Below are 18,280 nucleotides of genomic sequence, written 5' to 3'. Positions count from 1 at the left end.
TTTTAATATTGGGATGATTAGATGTCAAAGTTGCTGGCTAATACCTATCCAAATGATTAGTGGCTTATGTACAATAGTTGATGCTAGTTATGTTTTTTGGAGTAATCTGATGGGAAAAATACTTCAGCAATAATTATGCTACTCCACACTTGGAATTTTGCAAGGTAAAAAAACAGTTATTTCATTCATTCAAGACCCTAGGTAAAAATATATTATTAATGAAGAGCAACACAAAGGCTGTCATCAGAGGGTCACACACACACACACACACACACACACACATAAGTTATTAATGAAGATTAATACCAGGGTACTAGTCATCCGGTATATCCAGTCTAATGTAGAGATCCCACTTTGCAGTAATAAAATCTCCCACAACTCTGAGCATCTCAAAATTAGCATACCCTGTTGCATACCGGAATTGTTTGGTTCCTCCTACAATTGCCATTTCATTGACATCTTGAGACCCTATGCCTTTTAATTCCACAGTGCTACCACTGTACTCTCCGCTGGTGAAGTGAATACTAACCAGAGTCTCTATGGTGGTGCCATCAAGGGATGCTACTACACCAATGCCTTGGAGACGACCAACTAGTTGGGATTTGATTGAAGCGCTTCGCGTCAAGATATTATCAGCGACGAAAACAGTTCCAAATTGGTTGAAGGCCCAAGTTACGTTGGGGAGACCTGCAACTATGAAAACAGTCTGACCATCTCCGCTTCGAATTTCATGTTCGTACACCGTCAAATGTTTGGACACTATCCTTGATTGTGCCAAGCTTGCTACCAAAAGCAGGCTGAGAATTTGGAGGGATGCTATGGCTAAACTCTTTGCCATTGTTCTGTTGCAGAAACAGAGGAGGAGAAGAAAGAAGGAAATGAGTAGGTGTGGTGTGAAGTATGAAGCCGATGAGGAGAACTACTTATAAGACCGCAGAGTTGAGGAGAGCACCACAAACCACAAGTTGGTGTGGTGTGAACTGTGAAGTATAAAACTGATGTTGGCACGAAAAATCTCCGTGCGCATAGCGGGAGCAATTGTAACACATATAAAAAATATGTGGGAAGAAGAGGAGAACAAACACTCAATAATTTATTTAACTCAAAACATAATAGTAACAATTACTAAGTCATAGCCTTTTGCTCATGACAATTCACAAATTTCAACTATGAGATTTTCTCTCAAGTTTAATCTCTAGACTCAATTCAACTCTCCACTTCTCTTCTATTCTACTAATAACTTACTAGACTAGTAGTATTTATAGACTCTAAAACTTCCTAAAACAAAATAATTATAAACCAAAACTTATTTGGAAATTGACTTGAGATTTCCTAATCTAATATGTATACTAAACAAATAAGATACCAAAAGGAATTAGGAAACCAAATACTAAAATAGCTTGGTTTAATTTCCTTCATTGCCTCCCTTAAACTAAGCTCTTGATGTTGTTACCTCCAATGCCATCCCTAGCTTGAATCTCCATGAAAAATTCAGTTGCTGTATGGATGATATGGAATTCCAACTTGTAATTGATCTCTAATTTCATCTTTACGCGCGGTGGTGGACGAAACTTTTACTTCTCAAATAGTTACTTGGTTTGATCACTCTTGTCAAAAGATTCAAACATATTCACCCATATTCCATCAGATATTCCATAATTTAATTCATCCATGTCACCAAGAAAATCTCCGAAAATTAGAAAATCATAGTTGACGCTACCAAAGGTTGATGAATGTTTTTAACATTGCCAGGTTTTCCCTTTACTTTTTCAACACTAACAACTACATCAACTTTAGCATTATCATAACCTTCAATTAATTTGTTCACCTCACAATTGATTTCAACCAAGTCCGTCACTTGATTCTAATCAAGTCCATCGCTTGATTCTTTTCTTCGAAAAATTCATCAACCTCGATAAAGTCAACAATTTCTCTATCATCATAATCTTCAACCACATCTTCAATTTGATCAATGATTTCACTTTCTCTCTCAACCACTTGCGAAATTTCTTCTTCAATCACAATTTCTTCAGCTTCATGTGTGTCCACAATTGCTACAATTTCTTCTTTCTTTGCCTCATCAAAAACTTCTTTTTCTTCTTCCTCGTCACAAATTTCTTCTCCACCATGGCCATAGGAATTTATTAAAAATTTCCAAGCCTCCTTTGCTGTCTTTACATGTATGAATTTTTTCACTACATGTAACTGGATTTGGGTTTGGAGATAGTATAATGCCTTATAGTTCAATTGTCTATTCCTCTCTAATTGTTCAACTGCATCCCTTGATAATTCTGTGCCTTCTATGGGTTCCATGAACCCCTTTTGGATAATATTCAAAACTCCAATATTTTTGAAAAAATTCTTTATCATCGACCTCCAAATCTCAAAATCGTTTTTACCATCAAAGGTGAAAACACCATAACGTGGTAAATAATACGGATCCATATTTTAATTTTACAAACAAGCTCCAAGCCCCAATTTTGCGAACAAACCCCAGGATTAAAACCTAGAACTCTGATACCACTTGTTGGCACGAAAAATCTCCCTGCACATAGCAGAAGCAATTCTAACACATATAAAAAATATGTGAGAAGAAAAGGAGAACAAACACTCAATAATTTATTTAACTCAAAACTTAATAGTAACAAATACTAAGTCTTAGCCTTTCGCTCATGACAACTCACAAATTTTAACTATGAGATTTTCTCTCAAGTCTAATATCTAGACTCAACTCAACTCTCCACTTCTCTTCTCTTCTACTAATAACCTACTAGACTAGTAGTATTTATGGACTCTAAAACTTCCTAAAACAAATATAATTATAAACCAAAACTTATTTGGAAATTGACTTGAGATTTCCTAATCTAATATGTATACTTAACAAATAAGATACCACCAAATACTAAAATAGCTTGGTTTAATTTCTTTCAACTGAAAAACTGCATTTTGATTTTGACTTCCCGAGGATTTTTAGAATATTGAATCAGAGTGTAACGTGAAATCTGATACAGAAATAATGGCTAGATGTCCATTTGTTGACTTTGATCCGCTGCTAATATGTATTTCACTATTTCGTCCTTAGACCCTCTAATATTCACAATTTCCTGTCAAGGCTTAATAATTAAGTAGATTTATGTAACTTAGTATAAATAGATTTTCATTTTTTTAAAATTCATCCAAAAAAAGCTTAAAAAATCAAGAGAAGTAAGGTTAACAAAAAAAAAAATGAAATTAACTAGAACAGCACTAAGCTGCTTTATAAATGGTAGTATGTCAAAGGGAAACATATTTATGCATCATCTTTAAAAAAGTGTACTATATAACTTAGTATAAATGGATTTTCATTTTCTTAAAATTCACCAAAAAAAAAGTTTAAAAAATCGAGAGAAGTAAGGTTAGCAAACAAAAAATGAAATTAACTAGAACAGCACAAAGCTGCTTTATAAATGGTAGTATGTCAAAGGAAAACATATTTATGCATCATCTTTAAAAAACTGTACTGTTAGTTAAATCAATGGATGGAAATTTTTGCACATAAAACAATTCGGCACTTAATTGAGACCTTTGATTAAAAAAGCTTCTAGTATGCTCAAATCAATTAAAAGTATGAATTTGCATAATGAAATGTGACATTATTGATTAGGGGTGTCAATTTGATTTTTTGAACCGGAATTTAGCAAGCCCAAATTTGGCTAACAAATTATATGAATTTTTGAATTTGGGGCTTTTGGGCTTCTGGATTATATTAAAAGACTCAAACTCAACTCACACTTTTATATGAGTTTCAGGTTCAAATTGGGCTTGACCCAAACTCATAATTAAATACATAATTATATATAATATATATTTTAAAATTATGAATTAATACAAATTTATATATAAATTATTAACATTTTACATCATAATATGTATAATTATAAATTAATATAAATTAATATAAATTGTGAACTAATATAAATTTGTATATAAATTATTAACAGTTTACGTCGTAATATGTATAATTATAAATTATAGATATTATTATACTCCGTCCATCCCATTCTATATGTCATCGTCAACTTTGCACATAGTTTAAGAAAATAAATTTTGACTAAGACACATAAGCTACTAAAAAATGTCTTTACACTTGTGCCCTTGAATTAATTAAAATTTAAAAGTTTGTAAGTTGAGTTTGTAATTTTAAAAAAGGCACAACTACCTAAAAATAAAGATAGTTTGTAGCACAATTTATTAAGAGAATATGACTTAAATGCTTTACCTTGGGACTTACATTAAGGGTATAATAGAAAAGTTGGATTTCATTTATTTCTATTTTAAATCATGACAAGTATTTTGGGACAAACTAAAATGAAAACCATGACATATAAAATGCGATCAACGGAGTATATATTTCACATATGTAATTATACTCATATATGAGCTGAATTCAAATTAGGTTTAAGCCTAGTAGACCAAGTATTTTGCCATTGCAATGTGAATCATAAGCTTGAGGATTGTGCAGGTACAATGTATTTGGTGCGGTTATATACCGTTGTTTCATTTCTTTTGACATTTAGAGTACACTTATATTTAGTGTAACTTATAGATTAAGTGATTTTTTGTACAATAAGTTGGTTGCATGAGTACAACAAAGTTTTTTTTGATGATGCACAATATTAGGTAAAGCATTTAACAAACATAAAATTGCACGAAAATTCCAAAGTCGCCTAACCCTAGTTCATATAAGCTGGCATGGTGAGGACTATATATTTAGGGGCAAAGCAACATTGCTTTTGGGGGTTACAATTACACCCCTTTAATTCATAAAGCTACAGAACAACTTACAAAAGTTTTGATTGCCCCACTCTTACCTTCCCTTCCCCTTACCTCTCCCTCTTGAAATTTCAATAAGTTCCATCTTGTTCCACTATTGGCACCCTAAAACTATTGAAATTTATTACAATTACCCTCACCATTTCTACGACAGAACCTTGAAACAAAACATGATGCTATATATATATATATATATATATATATATTTCCTTCCTAATAAATTTTACTGGTGTAATATTTAACTTCTTTATATGTCTAATTATACAAATTACACGTGAATTAAATATTCATTTGATTGTTTGACTAAATACACTTTGATTGTCTATTCTATATAAACCAGATAAGAGTACGATCATGAGCACATCTTGGAAACATGCAATTATGTTATAAACATTGATAAACATTTGGTACTCAAATGTAGAGCTCTGTGCAACGAGCATGGTTATCGTGAACTCACAGATGAAGAGTATGAGAATGAAAAATAAATGGGCGATGAAGAACAAGTAAATGTTGAAGAAGAAGAAATATTTAGCGTTCATCCAAATTAATCTTGACATATGGGAAAAATAACCAATTAAGTTTTAAAGGTAAAAGAAGTTATTTAGACTTAGATAATGATAATCATTGGAGGCAATCCATAACGTAGTAGCTGTGTCACATTATCGAAAAGATTGGTCAAACAAAAAAAAATTATTAGACTATATGGCTGTACCGTTGGATTGTCAAATTCTCATTTGTTTAAATGTTACGTAGCTATTGAACAGGGTGAGCATGTCAGATTAGTACTATTTATTATTATTGTTTTAAAGTAAATTTGCCAGCTAGTTGTTAGCTTTTACAAAATAAGTTCAAATTAATTAGTTTTGTTTTCAAATCTGCTTGAGGCTGTTCTGTGATACATTAATATTAGGGATAATTTCAGAGACCTCCCTCAAGGTTTCTAATAATTTCACCTAGTACCCTTGAGCTTTTCAATATTACACATATCTCCCTTGGCCTACAAAATGACCATAATAACCTTAACATATTAATATTTTTTTCATACAATTAAACAATCCACTCCTAATTTTGTTTATATGAATGCATCACACAATTAGACATTTAATGGAAACAAAAATAAAATTCACTTATGGAATAACCGATCATATCTAAAACACAACAATAACATATTAAAAATTAATTTTAGCTTTGCTTGGAGGATTTGAAGATGAATAGAAGAAGATGTAAATTGGGTTTAAAAAGGATAGGGCTGGTATTGATACTCCAATATTTAAAGGATAGGATGTTATGTTGATGCGGTTATTGAAATTTTTTGAGTTTAACAGTGTAAATTTTTTTAATTTCGATTGAGGTTTTAAAATTTAGGGATTGATGGTGGTAATGGTCATTGTGATAATGGTACTAATTTGAAATGTGGTAATATTAAAGGCTTAAAATAGTAGAGATGAGGGTTGAAAATGAGTTTGAGGTTTTGTCTATGTTCCATAGTTTTTGAATAATTTTATCAGAAGGTAAAATGAACTTGAAATTTTCATGAGGGTATTTTGGGTTATTCATTCAAAATTTGACCACTAAATAGTTTTTGTTGCCAAAACTATAAGCTCGGGGGAGGTATATGTAATTTTTCATATCTCAAGGGAACTAGGTGAAATTGTTAAAAACTTCAAGGGATGTTTCTGAGCACATGAATCAGCGGAAATTGGATGTTTGAATACAACTAACACATTTTAGTATTAGTTTACAATTTTGGTTGTGGTTTCGTACAGGTCTTTACAAGTTATGAGAACTCAAATTTATGCCATTAAAATTACTTAGTTCACATAGCAGGAATCTTAATTCTAAGTTGACAAGTAGACATATCATTTAAAATTAAAGTCCTCGATAAATTGTTAATTATTTAAAGTTTGATGGCTGGATGTAGTTTTATTTGATAGATGCAGACTACTAAATCAAATTGCAAGCCACATAATTTAAGGTAGTTTTCACATAGGGAAGGTGAAATTTTGGTCAAAAGAGTTGATCAAGTTTCAATATCACTCATACAATTGTTTATCTTCAGCATGGCTAATTAATTAATTATTTGGGTTCCACCAATAATTTCAACTACAATCAATCCTCAAAGATATAATATGCACTTCAGTTTTTTAATTGCCATTTCAATTATAATAAGTTAAGTTTTTTACGTGCTTAGAACTTCACCTAATACACAATAAAACGCAGCCGACATAAAATTAATTTGCTCTCTATTCATTGGCAGAAATTACAAAACCAATAGACTGCCAGTAATAAAAAATAGAGTGTCCATGTTGCCACATTTATTTTAAATGCTGTCCTTGCTCCTTTTTTGCCCAAAAAGCGGGTTCAACTTGTGGACTTTGTGATCAGGTATCAAAGTCACCATTTATGCAATATATGTTACTATCAATTATGTGGGATACATAAACTGATATTATATGATGTCACATTAAAGTATCAAACACTTTTTCATTTCCAGCAAATTATTCTTCACACTTTTGGAGATCAATCTGCAGTTCAAATCATTTTCTAAGATTATGCTCAACTCAAATTTTTTTGATATTTTAATATTGGGATGATTAGATGTCAAAGTTGCTGGCTAATACCTATCCAAATGATTAGTGGCTTACGTACAATAGTTAATGCTAGCAATGTTTTTTGGAGTAATCTGATGGGAAAATACTTCAGCAATAATTATGCTCCTCAACACTTGGAATTTTGCAAGGTAATAAACAGTTATTTCATTCATTCAAGACCGAGGTAAAAAAATATTATTAATGAACATATATATATATATATATACACATACATATATATAAAAGTTATTAATGAAGATTAATACCAGGGTAGTCATCCGGTATATCCAGTCTAATGTAGAGATCCCACTTTGCAGTAATAAAATCTCCTACAGCTCTGACCGTCTCAAAAGTAGTATACCCTGTTGCATACCGGAATTGTTTGGTTCCTCCTACAATTGCCATTTCATTGACATCCTGAGACCCTATGCCTTTTAATTCCACAGTGCTGCCACTGTACTCTCCACTAGTGAAGCGAATACTTGCCAGAGTCTCTATGATGGTGCCATCAAGGGATGCTACTGCACCAATGCCTTGGAAACGACCAACCAGTGCGGATTTGAATGAAGCACTTCTTGTCAAGATATTATCAGCGACGAAAACAGTTCCAAATTGGTTGAAGGCCCGAGTTACGTTGGGGAGACCTGCAACAATGAAAACAGTCTGACCTTCTCCGCTTCGAATTTCATGTTCGTACACCGTCAAATGTTTGGACACTATCCTTGATTGTGCCAAGCTTGCTAGCAAAAGCAGGCTGAGAATTTGGAGGGATGCTATGGCTAAACTCTTTGCAATTGTTTTGTTACAGAAACAGAGGAGGAGAAGAAAGAAGGAAACGAGTTGGTGTGGTGTGAAGCACGAAGCCGACGAGGAGAACTATTTATAAGACCGCAGAGTTGAGGGGAACAACTTGGTGTGGTGTGAAGTATAAAACTGAAAAACTGCATTTTCACTTCCCGAGGATTTTTAGAATATTGAATCAGACTGTAACGTGAAGTTTGATACAGAAATAATGGCTAGATGTCCATTTGTTGACTTTGATCCGCTGTTAATATGTATTTCACTATTTCGTCCTTAGACACTCTAATATTCACAATTTCCTGTCAAGGCTTAATAATTAAGCAGATTTATGTAACTTAGTATAAATAGATTTTCATTTTCTTAAAATTCATCCAAAAAAAGTTTAAAAAAATCGAGAGAAGTAAGGTTAACAAAAGAAAATGAAATTAACTAGAACAGCACTAAGCTGCTTTATAAATGGTAGTATGTGAAAGGGAAACATATTTATGCATCATCTTTAAAAAACTGTACTGTTAGTTAAATCAATGGATGGAAATTTTTGCACATAAAACAATTCGGCACTTAATTGAGACCTTTGATTAAAAAAGCTTCTAGTATGCTGTACTGGACCTGCCCAACAAGGGACGGATTCAAGACAGAAATTGAGAGAAATGCAGATACAGGGGAAATGAGAAGAGAGAGCAGGGGAAGACTAAGATAGTATAGACGGGAAATGAGAATTGTTACATCCAAAAACTACATCCCTTCTCTTCCTCCTCTGCTTTATACTAGTTTCTGGTATTCTAACAATATAACTAACGCATGCAATATGAAAGGACTCACATGCTCGATCAATTAACCGACACATGCAATCTGTTATTTGGAATATCTTCTACAACTAACTTCCTAACGTCAAATAACTAGACTCCAGCTCGGTCATTACAGTTGCCCTCCCTTCAAACAATCCTAGTCTCTAGGATTGAAGGATGGAAATTGGCTTTGTATAACAGTCAAGTCCTCCCAGGTAGCATCCTCCTCATTCATGTTCTTCCAACAAATTAAGACCTGCTCCACCTGCTGACCAGCCCTGTCTATCATTCTTCTGTCTAGAACCGCAGTGGGGGCAGTAGTGTAGAGCCCTTCCTCCGATATTTGTGGCAATTCATTGCTGATAGGAGCTCCCTTAGACGTTGGTTTCAAGAGTGAAACATGGAAAACAGGGTGAATAGCAGCACCCTGTGGAAGCTTGAGCCTATAAGCAACTGACCCAATCTTCTTTTCCACCTGATATGGGCCATAATACTTGGCTGCCAGCTTCAAGTTCCTCCTTAGTGCTACCGTAGTCTGCCTATACGGCTGCAGCTTGAGATACACCCAATCACCCTCAGCAAAGGACCTATCTATTCTGTGTTTGTCTGCAAACTGCTTCATTCGGTTCTGAGCCTGCAATAAATTTTCCCTGAGCAATGTATTCCAGTTTACCCTTTCCTTTATCCAATCCTCCACAGCAGCAACTGGAGTGTCACTTGAGTGCAAACTCAATTGGGATGGTTTGTAGCCATATAAAGCTTGGAACGGAGTCATCTGCAAACTGGAGTGGAAGTTAGTGTTGTACCACCATTCAGCTGCAGGTAAACACCTTTTCCAATGGCCTGGTTGCTGCAAGCACATAGCTCTTAAGTAAGTCTCTAGACACCTATTCACCCTCTCAGTTTGTCCATCAGACTGAGGGTGATAGGAAGAAGAGAAACTAAGTTCAGTCCCTACTTGCTTAAAAAGCTCTTGCCAGAATATACTAGTGAACACTTTGTCTCTATCAGATACAATCCCATTAGGCAGCCCATGTAACCTGAATATTTGGTCGAAGAATACCTGAGCCACACTCTTAGCAGTGTAGTGAGAAGTCATGGAGGTGAAGTGAGCATATTTTGTAAATCTGTCTACCACCACAAAAATGACATTATGACCATATGATTTGGGTAGTCCTTCAATAAAATCCATAGAAATTTCCTGCCATGCTTGCTCAGGAATTGACAATGGCTGCAACAACCCTGGGTAGGAGCAATGCTCCCCTTTACTCCTCTTGCAAATGTCACAAGCCTGTACGTAAGATTCCACATCCTTTTTCATGCCCGGCCAGTAGAAATAGTTCTTCATTCTCTGGTATGTTCCTTGGTTCCCCGAGTGCCCTCCAATTGCAGAATCATGCATGCAATTGATGAGCTGAGCCCTTAATTCTGAGTTACTCCCAATATACATTCTTCCCATATACCTGATAATCCCTTGATGGTATGTGTAATCGTGCACACTAGATTTGTCTACCGCTAGTGCAGTCAGTAGTTCCTTGGCCTTCTCATCCCCATTATAACTGCTAGAGACCCTTGCTAACCATAATGGCTTTGCTGTGGTAATGGCATGGACCTGCACCTCCTCACCACCTGACCCTTCATCCCTTCCTTCCATCCTTCTAGATAGAGCATCAGCCACCAAGTTATCCTTACCCCTTTTATATTGGATCTCATAATCTAGTCCCATCAGCTTTGCTAACCATTTTTGCTGGAGAGGTGTAGTGATTTTTTGTTCCAGTAAGTATTTCAAACTTTCATGATCAGTTTTGATTATGAAGTGAGTTCCTAGCAAGTAGTGTCTCCATTTCCCTACTGCAGTAATCAATGACAATAATTCCTTTTCATATATGGACAGTGTTTGATTTTTGGGTCCAAGTGCCTGACTCATGAAAGCAATAGGCCTACCTTGCTGCATCAAAACTGCTCCAATGGTCTTTTGGCTAGCATCGGTTTCCAATACAAATGTTCCAAGGAAATCAGGAAGTGCTAGTACAGGAGCTTGAGTCATAGCATGTTTGAGTTCTTGGAAAGCTTGCTCAGCTTGTTCATCCCACCCGAAACCATCCTTCTTTAGCAGATTAGTTAAAGGTTTAGCGATCTTCCCATATCCCTTCACAAATCTCCTGTAGTATCCTGTCAGTCCCAAAAAACCCCTTAAACCTTTAACAGTGGTAGGAGATGGCCAGGACAGCATAGCTTCCACTTTTGCAGGATCAGCAGAGACTCCCTCACCAGTAACTATATGCCCCAAGTACTCTACTCTATCTTGCCCAAATGAACACTTAGACATTTTTGCATATAATGAGTGATTTCTGAGGGTGTCAAGAACAAGGGAGAGGTGTTTGAGATGGGAGTCAAAATCGGGGCTGTAAACTAGAATGTCATCAAAGAACACTAGCACAAATTTTCGAATAAAAGGTTCAAATACCGAGTTCATTAGAGCCTGGAAAGTTGCTGGTGCATTAGTGAGGCCAAATGGCATCACTAAGTATTCATAGAGGCCAGAGTGGGTTCTGAAAGCTGTTTTTTGGATATCAGATGGGTGCATTCTTATCTGATGGTACCCTGACCTCAAATCAATTTTTGAAAAAATTTTGGCACCCTGCAGTTCATCTAGGAGGTCATCAATGATTGGGATGGGAAACTTGTCTTTGATAGTGAGGCTGTTAAGTTGTCTATAGTCAATGCATAACCTCCAAGTGCCATCCTTCTTTTTAACTAGTAAGGCTGGGGATGCAAAAGGACTATGGCTGGTTTGGATGATACCAGTGGCCAACATTTCCTTGACTTGCCTTTCTATTTCTGTTTTTTGCCTGTGGGGGTACCTATAGGGTCTAATCTTGAAAGGTTTAGCATCAGGTTTCAAAGGTATTTGGTGATTGAGGCTACGGTTGGGGGGTAAAGTTGTAGGTGCAGCAAATATGTCATCATATTGAGCAAGTAATTGAGTGAGTGTTTTGGGCACAGTAGTTACCTGTGAGTTTTGTACTCGTATCATGCAAGAGTGTTGCAAGGCTGTTCTGATTTTGTTTCTGCAATACTTCTGGGCTGATACTCCTTGCTTCATCAACACCTTGGCAGAGTGGGAATCCCCTTGTAGTAACACCATTTCACCCTCCTTCTCAAATGATAATGACAACTTTTGAAAGTCAAAAGTCATGGGGCTATAACACTTCATCCAGTCAACCCCCAAAATCAGGTCGTACGGTTCCAAGTCTAGTACATACACATTGTGAGTAAAATGATGGCCTTGCATCATCCACTTCATACCAGGAATCCATTGCTCACAAACTAATTCTTTCCCATCAGCAATTCTGACTTTAAAAGGTTTATGATTCTTAACAGCTTCAGGGTAGAGTTGAGCAATAGTTGGCTTTATGAAGCAGTTGGTGCTACCTCCATCCAGCAGGATTGACACCTCTTGATCACCATAATCTCCCAACATCTTAATGGTACTGGAAGACAATTGGCCAGAAACTGAGTGGAGGGATAGTGTAATATCCCTGCCATACTTGTTGCCTTGATACTCAATGACCTCATCCTCTTCATCTACTACTTCCTCTACTTGAGCCTCGCCCTCATCTGCTAGCAGCAAATGAATTCCCTTATTCTTGCAAACATGCCCAGGGGAGAACTTCTCTCCACATTTGAAACATAAACTGTGATCCTTCCTGTACTGGAACTCAGTGGGGGTAATCCTCCTAGAGCCTTGGGGAGTAGTTTTGTTGTTGCTGCTATCAAACATCTGATGTGCAGGCTTCTTCTGTATTGTCTCCGTAACCTGAGTTAGTTTTGTAGCCATCCTAGATTGCTTAGCCATAACCTGTAAGTAATGCTCCTGCCATCTCGCCTTCTCAAATGCTGATTGCAAGGTCGCAGGTTTGTGGATCTTGACCACAGACTTAATCTCCTCCTTTAGGCCACTTAGGAAACTGGAGATGTAATATGATTCAGTAAGACCAGGGACCTTGAGCATCACGGCAGCTCGCAGCTCTTCAAACCATTCTTGGTAGTGAATTACTGTGGAAGTTTGATGAAGCTTGTTAAACTCCTCTATAACGTCATCCTCCCCTAAATTCCCAAATCGACTACAAAACTCTTGGCTGAATCTATCCCATCGTAACTCCCCCTTGTCCATCTTGAAACCTTGATACCAAATACTAGCTTTCCCATCCAGATGCAATTCCACTAAATCCATATGCTGCGAATCAGGAATGCGACATAAACGGAAAAACTTCTCACATCTCCTGACCCATTCTCTGGGGTTAGAGCCATCAAATTTGGGAAATTCCACCTTAGGAGTCCCTACAGGTAGGAAATTCCTCTCTCCTTGATTGGATAGCCCCAACTCCAAGTTTCTCTGAGGCCTTTGGACAGGTTGCCTCTCCGTATTGTCTGGTGAAATTCCTAAGATCCCTCGGTCGCTTTGCAAGCTTCTCACAAAAGCGGTGTATTGAGCATTCATGGAAACCATGAAATTTTTCATCTCAGCTGAGTTCGCTTCCAAGAGTGCCTTCATATCAGAGTGATTTGTTGCCAATTTCTCTTCCAGTGCTAGTCGTTCAGCTGCATTGGCTTCAAGGATGCCCTGGATCCGAGAATCCTGCTTCCTCAGTTGTTCCTCGAAGCCTTTCATTCTGGTGCCCTCCGCCATAGTCAGCTACAGATTCGGTAGCTGAGCTTGCAGATCCAAGGACCGCAAGCGTCTGATACCAATTGTACTGGACCTGCCCAACAAGGGACGGATTCAAGACAGAAATTGAGAGAAATGCAGATACAGGGGAAATGAGAAGAGAGAGCAGGGGAAGACTAAGATAGTATAGACGGGAAATGAGAATTGTTACATCCAAAAACTACATCCCTTCTCTTCCTCCTCTGCTTTATACTAGTTTCTGGTATTCTAACAATATAACTAACGCATGCAATATGAAAGGACTCACATGCTCGATCAATTAACCGACACATGCAATCTGTTATTTGGAATATCTTCTACAACTAACTTCCTAACGTCAAATAACTAGACTCCAGCTCGGTCATTACATATGCTTAAATCAATTAAAAGTATGAATTTGCAGAATGAAATGTGACAATATTGATTAGGGGTGTCAATTTGATTTTTGAACCGGAATTTAGCAAGCCCAAATTTGGCTCACAAATTTTATGAATTTTTGAATTTTGGGCTTTTGGGCTTCGGGCTCATATTAAAAGACTCAAACTCTGCTCACACTGTTATATGAGTTTTAGGTTCAAATTGGGTTTGGTCCAAACTCATAATTATATATAATATATATTATATAATTATGAATTAATACAAATCTATATATAAATTATTAACATTTTACATCACAATATGTATAATTATAAATTAATACAAATTTATATAAATTATGAATTAATATAAATTTATATATAAATTATTAATAGTTTACATCGTAATATGTATAATTATAAATTGTAGATATTATTATACTCGGGCCATCCCATTCTATATGTCATAGTCAACTTTGCACATAGTTTAAGAAAATAAATTTTGACTAAGACACACATAAGCTACTAAAAAATGCCTTTACACTTGTGCCCTTCAATTAAAATTTAAAATTTGTAATTTGAGTTTGAAATTTTAAAAAAGGCACAACTACCTAAAAATAAAGATAGTTTGTAGCACAATTTATTAAGAGAATATGACTTAAATGCTTTACCTTGGGACTTGTATTAAGGGTATAATAGAAAAGTTGGATTTCATTTATTTTTATTTTAAATCATGACAAGTATTTTGGGACAAACTAAAATGAAAACCATGACATATAAAATGCGACCAACAAAGTATATATTTTACATATATAATTATACTCATATATGTGCTGAGTTCTAATTAAGCTTAAGTCTAGTATGACCCAAAACTCGACTCACATTTAGTTTGGACCCAATATTTAAAGCTAGCCTTTGATCCGCCCAATTAAAGTTTAGGTTCAATGAACATTTTTTGTTCGAATGGACCAACCAAGTTCGGTTAGGCTCGATCCCATTGACATTCCTAATATTGCTATACTTAAGTTCAAAGCCATATATATTTGAGTGTAGACGATGACCAATCATCAACTTTTTACAAATTAGAGAATAGGCTAGCTAAAAATTTAGAAACTTTAGTTTTATCCTATAATTGCATACCCTCAAAAATTATAGATTGCCTTTTTCTCTATACGCTGCTTGACTAAAAATTCAAGGCTTTAAATCTTATAATCAAAACTAAATACATGTTCACAATTAAAAATAAGTACAAGTACATGTTCACGATAAAAGATTAATATAGAAAGATGGGGTTTATCATGCCAAATATTTTGTTGAAAGCGAGATACATAAACAAATCTATTTCAAGGAAAGTGAGTCTTTGGTTTAATGATATAACAAACAAGATTGAGACATCAAAAATTAGAAATTATATTCGAAACTCTTGAATTTGAATATATTCTAACTGTATGTGTTGCTGTTCATTGGAAGACAGGGGTCACAATGTTGCATTACTTGAGTATACGTCCATATTCATTAAATTTTTTTTTATATAAAATTACAGTAGCTAAATAATTAGGCTAATTATTTGTAGTCTAACTGCTTCTCCAACGCGTGTTAAAAAAAATCATTAATTTATTAAGAATACAAATAATTGATACAAATTTGTAGTAGTATTAAATTTTAGAAAAATCATTCAAAACATCCCTCACATTTTGGAAAATGACTTTTTTCGTTCCACACTTTTAAAAGTGTAATTTTACGTCCCTTACAAAATTACATTGATCAAAATTTGTCCCTAACTATGTTTCCGACTAGTTTTTGGTTGGAATTCACCATGTGCCTAGCATGTGATCATTTTTTAGAGTTAAAATTGTGAAATCAAATTTTACATAATTTGATTCATAGTCCCTCACATTTAACAAAATGAATTGTTTTGTCTTTACATTTCATAAATTAAAATTTTTCATCTCTCACATTTCACAAAATGAATTTTTTCATCTCTCATTGATAATGTGTACGAATAGTTTTTTTTAAACCCATGTATATATCTGTCTGATTTCACCTGGACAGTACGAATAGCATGTCATATATTTCTATTTCTAGTTGTACACATGCTATTAAATAGATATATACAGGGATTTAAAAGTAACAAATTTGCTTTAAACCCATGTATATATCTATTTGATTTCACCATGTGAATCTATTCAATATTTATAGCCTTTTCTCTTTGGTAATAATTCATTTATTGAGTTGTATAATAAGGTAATTTAATTAATGGATCCTAACTCGAATTTTATAGTTATGTTAACAAATTGCAGTTTAAATCTGAAGTTTCTACTCACCATCTTTAAGACTAATAGTTGAATTACTTATCTTGTGATTGTCTTAAAATTTGAAAGTACCAATTACTTACTTCTTTTTGTTATACTTTTCCTATGTTTATTTTTTCTGTCCAAATTTAATTCAATATAACATCAGACAAAATCAAATAGAGATATATTACATGTTATTTGTATTGTTAAGGTGAAATTAAATAGGTATGTACATGGGTTAAAAAAAACTATTTGTACACATGGTCAATTAGGGAAGAAAAAATTCATTTTATAAAATGTGAGAGACAAAAAAATCCAACTTGTGAAATGTGAGGGACGAAAAAATTTATTTTGTGAAATGTGAGGGACAAAAAAAATTATTTTGTAAAATGTAAGGGACTGTGAATCGGATTATGTAAAATTTGATTTGACAATTTTGCCCTTAAAAAAAGATCACATGCAACGTACATGGTGGATTTTGACAAAAAACTAATCGGAAACCCAGATAGGGACCAAATTTGACTAATGTGAATTTGTAAGGGACGTAAAATTACATTTTTAAAAGTGAGGGACGGAAAAAGTCATTTTGCAAAATGTAAGGGACGTTTTGAATGATTTTTCCTTAAATTTTATATGGTAAATAAATAAAAATATTACATTTATGAAAAAAGGGGATCCTTTATATTGATTAAGTAGGTACAAAGAACAACTATAATGATATCTAGACAATTCATATTTTACTTGGTAAAGAGAAAGAAAATTAGGGCACAATCTTGCCTTAGATTTGTGTCTTCTATTTTAGAAGTGGAGCATATGTCGAGAAAAGATCTAACAACAGTCACACCAAATTATTCGAAAGTATTACAAACCATACTGTTTTATTGATAACGTAAAGTTGACTAAATGCCAAGTACCTCAAGAAACATACAGCTCACACCATACATCTTGATAATTAAAACATGGAGAAATTCTTGACCTGATGACCTACAGGACCCAGGGCCAGGTTTATTGATAGGATACTGATACATATATATATATATATATATATGTGTGTGTGTCAGTTATTAACACTGAGCAATACTAAGGTAGTCATCCTGTAAGTCCTGTGTAATGTGGAGGTCCAACTTATAAACATTATGCCCAGTTGCATTTACAACCGGGGTACCCGTAAAGGTCATGTACCCTGTTGCATACAGGAAATGTTTAGTTCCTCCTACAATTGCAACTTCACTGACTTGCTGATCCTGATTAATAACTCCTTTAATTTCCACAGTGCTACCATTGTACTTTCCGTGTTCAAGGAAGTGCACACTTGCCAAGGCCTCTATGGCGAAGCCATCAAGGGATGCTACCCCAACAACGCCATGCAAATGACCAACTGTCGGGGAGTGGAATGAGATGATTTCTTTCAAGATATTTGTGCCGATGAAAAGAGTTCCAAATTGTAAAAAGCCCCATTTTACGTCGGGGAGTCCTGCAACAGGGTAAATAGTCTGCTTGTGCTCAGCAGTTGGACCTTTAAATTCATGGTCGTACAGCGTCAAATGTGTGTACACTTTCTTTGATTGGGCCAAGCTTGCTAGTAAAAGCACGCTGAGAATTTGAAGGGATGCAATAGCTAAGCTCTTTGCCATTGTTTTGTTACAGAAACAAAGGAGGAGAAGAAAGAAGGAAACAAGTTGGAGTGGTGTGAAGTATAAAGCTGCTGAGGAGGACTATTTATAGGACCGCCGTTGAGGGGAACACAACGATTTCACGGCATTCCGAGCCGCCCAGATGGGGCCATTGGATCAGCGGTTTCATTGTTTGAAGAAACAAGCGATGATACAATGGAGGCCAGATCCGGAAGTGAAGGCTGAAAAGCCACATTTTGACTTCCCGAGAATTTTAGAATATTGAATCAGAGTGCAAACATGAAGTTGATGCA

The 18,280-nt window shown here is 35.2% G+C and overlaps 3 protein-coding genes across 3 annotated transcripts; all 3 read right to left on the bottom strand.

Annotated features, from left to right (window-relative positions):
- Nucleotides 1–313: 313 nt before the first annotated feature.
- LOC113687408 (dirigent protein 2-like) lies at nucleotides 314–838 on the bottom strand. The gene has a single exon (XM_027205022.1). It carries the CDS (start codon nucleotides 836–838, stop codon nucleotides 314–316), a length of 525 nt encoding a protein of 174 aa, XP_027060823.1.
- A 6,814-nt stretch (nucleotides 839–7,652) lies between these two features.
- On the bottom strand, nucleotides 7,653–9,123 carry LOC113687407 (dirigent protein 2-like). Its single transcript, XM_027205021.1, has 2 exons — nucleotides 9,087–9,123; nucleotides 7,653–8,047 (listed from the first exon to the last, which is right to left on the bottom strand). Exons 1-2 carry the CDS (start codon nucleotides 9,121–9,123, stop codon nucleotides 7,653–7,655), a joined length of 432 nt encoding a protein of 143 aa, XP_027060822.1.
- An 8,294-nt stretch (nucleotides 9,124–17,417) lies between these two features.
- LOC113687405 (dirigent protein 2-like) lies at nucleotides 17,418–17,987 on the bottom strand. The gene has a single exon (XM_027205020.2). It carries the CDS (start codon nucleotides 17,985–17,987, stop codon nucleotides 17,418–17,420), a length of 570 nt encoding a protein of 189 aa, XP_027060821.2.
- Between the last annotated feature and the right edge of the window lie 293 nt (nucleotides 17,988–18,280).

The sequence above is a fragment of the Coffea arabica genome, chromosome 5e (assembly GCF_036785885.1).
Source record: "Coffea arabica cultivar ET-39 chromosome 5e, Coffea Arabica ET-39 HiFi, whole genome shotgun sequence".
NCBI classification, from domain to species: domain Eukaryota; kingdom Viridiplantae; phylum Streptophyta; class Magnoliopsida; order Gentianales; family Rubiaceae; genus Coffea; species Coffea arabica.
Note: the sequence above shows the minus strand (reverse complement) of the source record. Positions and strands in the feature narration are given on the sequence as shown.

What these genes read in the sequence shown, in the direction of transcription:
- LOC113687405 (XM_027205020.2), bottom strand. Translation starts at nt 17,987, where the DNA reads ATGGCAAAGAGCTTAGCTATTGCATCCCTTCAAATTCTCAGCGTGCTT.
- LOC113687407 (XM_027205021.1), bottom strand. Translation starts at nt 9,123, where the DNA reads ATGACCGAGCTGGAGTCTAGTTATTTGACGTTAGGAA. An exon ending in TAGTTATTTGACGTTAGGAA is followed by an intron (nt 8,048 to 9,086) that starts GTTAGTTGTAGA and finishes TCATTGTTGCAG; the next exon opens with GTCTCCCCAACGTAACTCGG.
- LOC113687408 (XM_027205022.1), bottom strand. Translation starts at nt 838, where the DNA reads ATGGCAAAGAGTTTAGCCATAGCATCCCTCCAAATTCTCAGCCTGCTT.